General features: G+C 46.9%; 1 protein-coding gene across 1 annotated transcript; it reads left to right on the top strand.

The window, feature by feature from the left end:
* Nucleotides 1-699: 699 nt before the first annotated feature.
* On the top strand, nucleotides 700-1,743 carry LOC138859746 (fap1 adhesin-like). The gene has a single exon (XM_070115800.1). The coding sequence runs from the start codon at nucleotides 700-702 to the stop codon at nucleotides 1,741-1,743; it is 1,044 nt and encodes a 347-aa protein (XP_069971901.1).
* The last annotated feature ends 368 nt before the right edge of the window (nucleotides 1,744-2,111 follow it).

The raw sequence follows: 2,111 nt of genomic DNA, 5'->3' as shown, positions 1-2,111 counted from the left end.
CTCTCTCTCTCTCTCTCTCTCTCTCTCTCTCTATCTATCTATCTATCTATCTATCTATCTATCTATCTATCTATCTATCTATCTCTATCTCTCTCTCTCTCTCTCTCTCTCTCTCTCTCTCTCTCTCTCTCTCTCTCTCTCTCTCTCTCTATCTCTCTCTCTCTCTCTTTCCCTCTTTCTCCCTCCCTCTCTCTCTCCCTCTCCCTCTCCCTTTCTCTCTCTCTCTCTCTCTCCTTCTCTTTCTCCCTCCCTCTCTCTCTCCCTCTCCCTCTCCCTTTCTCTCTCTCTCTCTCTCTCTCTGTAAAACCTCTCTTCGTTTTCTTTTTCCGTCTATTTCTTACTGCAATTTGTTGATCCTTGCAACAATGGAGCCCCAGGTACTTAATTACATGACACCTGTTCCTTCGAGATTTAATTAGAAAGCTATTGGTGATTCAACTTTTTATCATAAAAATTGAACAACTGACTTGAACAGGTAACACACTATCATACTCTGTGCTTATATATCGTAATGCTTTTGATCTTATCGTGAATAATTAATAACTCACATGAACAGGTAACGCAATCACACTCTATATTTATGCCTTAATGCCTTTGATCTTGTCATGAAAAATGAAAAACTCCCATGAACAGGTAACCAATCACACTATATTTATGCCTTAATGCTTTTGAACTAGTAATGAGAAATGAAAACCTCCCATGAACAGGTACCGCACAGCCACACCCTACAGTCCCGCCCTGATGAAAACCCCTAAAAGCGAAAGCATGTCAACTGCAATCATACTTTTCGCTGTTGCAGAGTCTGTTGCAGAGTCTGATGCAGAGTCTGTTGCAGTGTCTGTTGCAGAGTCTGTTGCAGAGTCTGTTGCAGTGTCTGTTGCAGAGTCTGTTGCAGAGTCTGTTACAGAGTTTGTTGCAGTGTCTGTGGCAGAGTCTGTTACAGAGTCTGTTGCAGTGTCTGTGGCAGAGTCTGTTGCAGTGTCTGTTGCAGAGTTTGTTGCAGAGTCTGTTGCAGTGTCTGTTGCAGAGTCTGTTGCAGAGTCTGTTGCAGAGTCTGTTGCAGAGTTTGTTGCAGAGTCTGTTGCAGAGTCTGTGGCAGAGTCTGTTGCAGAGTCTGTGGCAGAGTCTGTTGCAGAGTCTGTGGCAGAGTCTGTTGCAGAGTCTGTTGCAGAGTCTGTTGCAGTGTCTGTGGCAGAGTCTGTTGCAGAGTCTGTTGCAGAGTCTGTGGCAGAGTCTGTTGCAGAGTCTGTGGCAGAGTCTGTTGCAGAGTCTGTTGCAGAGTCTGTTGCAGTGTCTGTGGCAGAGTCTGTTGCAGAGTCTGTGGCAGAGTCTGTTGCAGAGTCTGTGGCAGAGTCTGTTGCAGTGTCTGTTGCAGAGTCTGTTGCAGAGTCTGTGGCAGAGTCTGTTGCAGAGTCTGTGGCAGAGTCTGTTGCAGAGTCTGTGGCAGAGTCTGTTGCAGAGTCTGTTGCAGAGTCTGTTGCAGAGTCTGTTGCAGAGTCTGTTGCAGTGTCTGTTGCAGAGTCTGTGACAGAGTCTGTTGCAGAGTCTGTGGCAGAGTCTGTTGCAGTGTCTGTGGCAGAGTCTGTTGCAGTGTCTGTTGCAGAGTCTGTTGCAGAGTCTGTGGCAGAGTCTGTTGCAGAGTCTGTGGCAGAGTCCCGTGAATCAACTGCGTTTGTTCACCAGCAAATAACCGACCGGGTCAAAGGGCCTGAACAAACAGGAATGCCGAACCGGTTTAAATGACTGTTGATGGTTTATGGTGACTACAGTACATCACAGCTGTAATGTTTTGTTATTGTGAGCGGGAAAAAGAGGCTTCGGTGATTGCAATGACGAGGCAACGGCAGGCGGCTCAGCGGTCAGTGCTTCTCGGAAAGTGATGTTGTTGTTGTTGCAGCCGCCTTCTGTGTCTCTTTTGAAGCTGTTTGTGTGTGAGGGAGAGAGAGAGAGAGAGATAATAAGGGGAGGGAGAGGAAGGGAAAGAGAGAGAGAGATAGTGGGGGAGGGAGAGAGAGAGAGAGAAAGTGGGAGGGAGGGAGAGAAAGAAAGAGAAGGAAAGTGAGAGAGAGAGAGAGCAAGAGAAAGGGAGAGAGAGAAATGGAGAGGAAGAG

The sequence above is a fragment of the Penaeus vannamei genome, chromosome 38 (genome assembly GCF_042767895.1).
Source record: "Penaeus vannamei isolate JL-2024 chromosome 38, ASM4276789v1, whole genome shotgun sequence".
NCBI classification, from domain to species: Eukaryota; Metazoa; Arthropoda; class Malacostraca; order Decapoda; family Penaeidae; genus Penaeus; species Penaeus vannamei.
The sequence above is the reverse complement of the archived record's forward strand: the minus strand, read 5'-3'. Positions and strand labels throughout refer to the sequence as shown.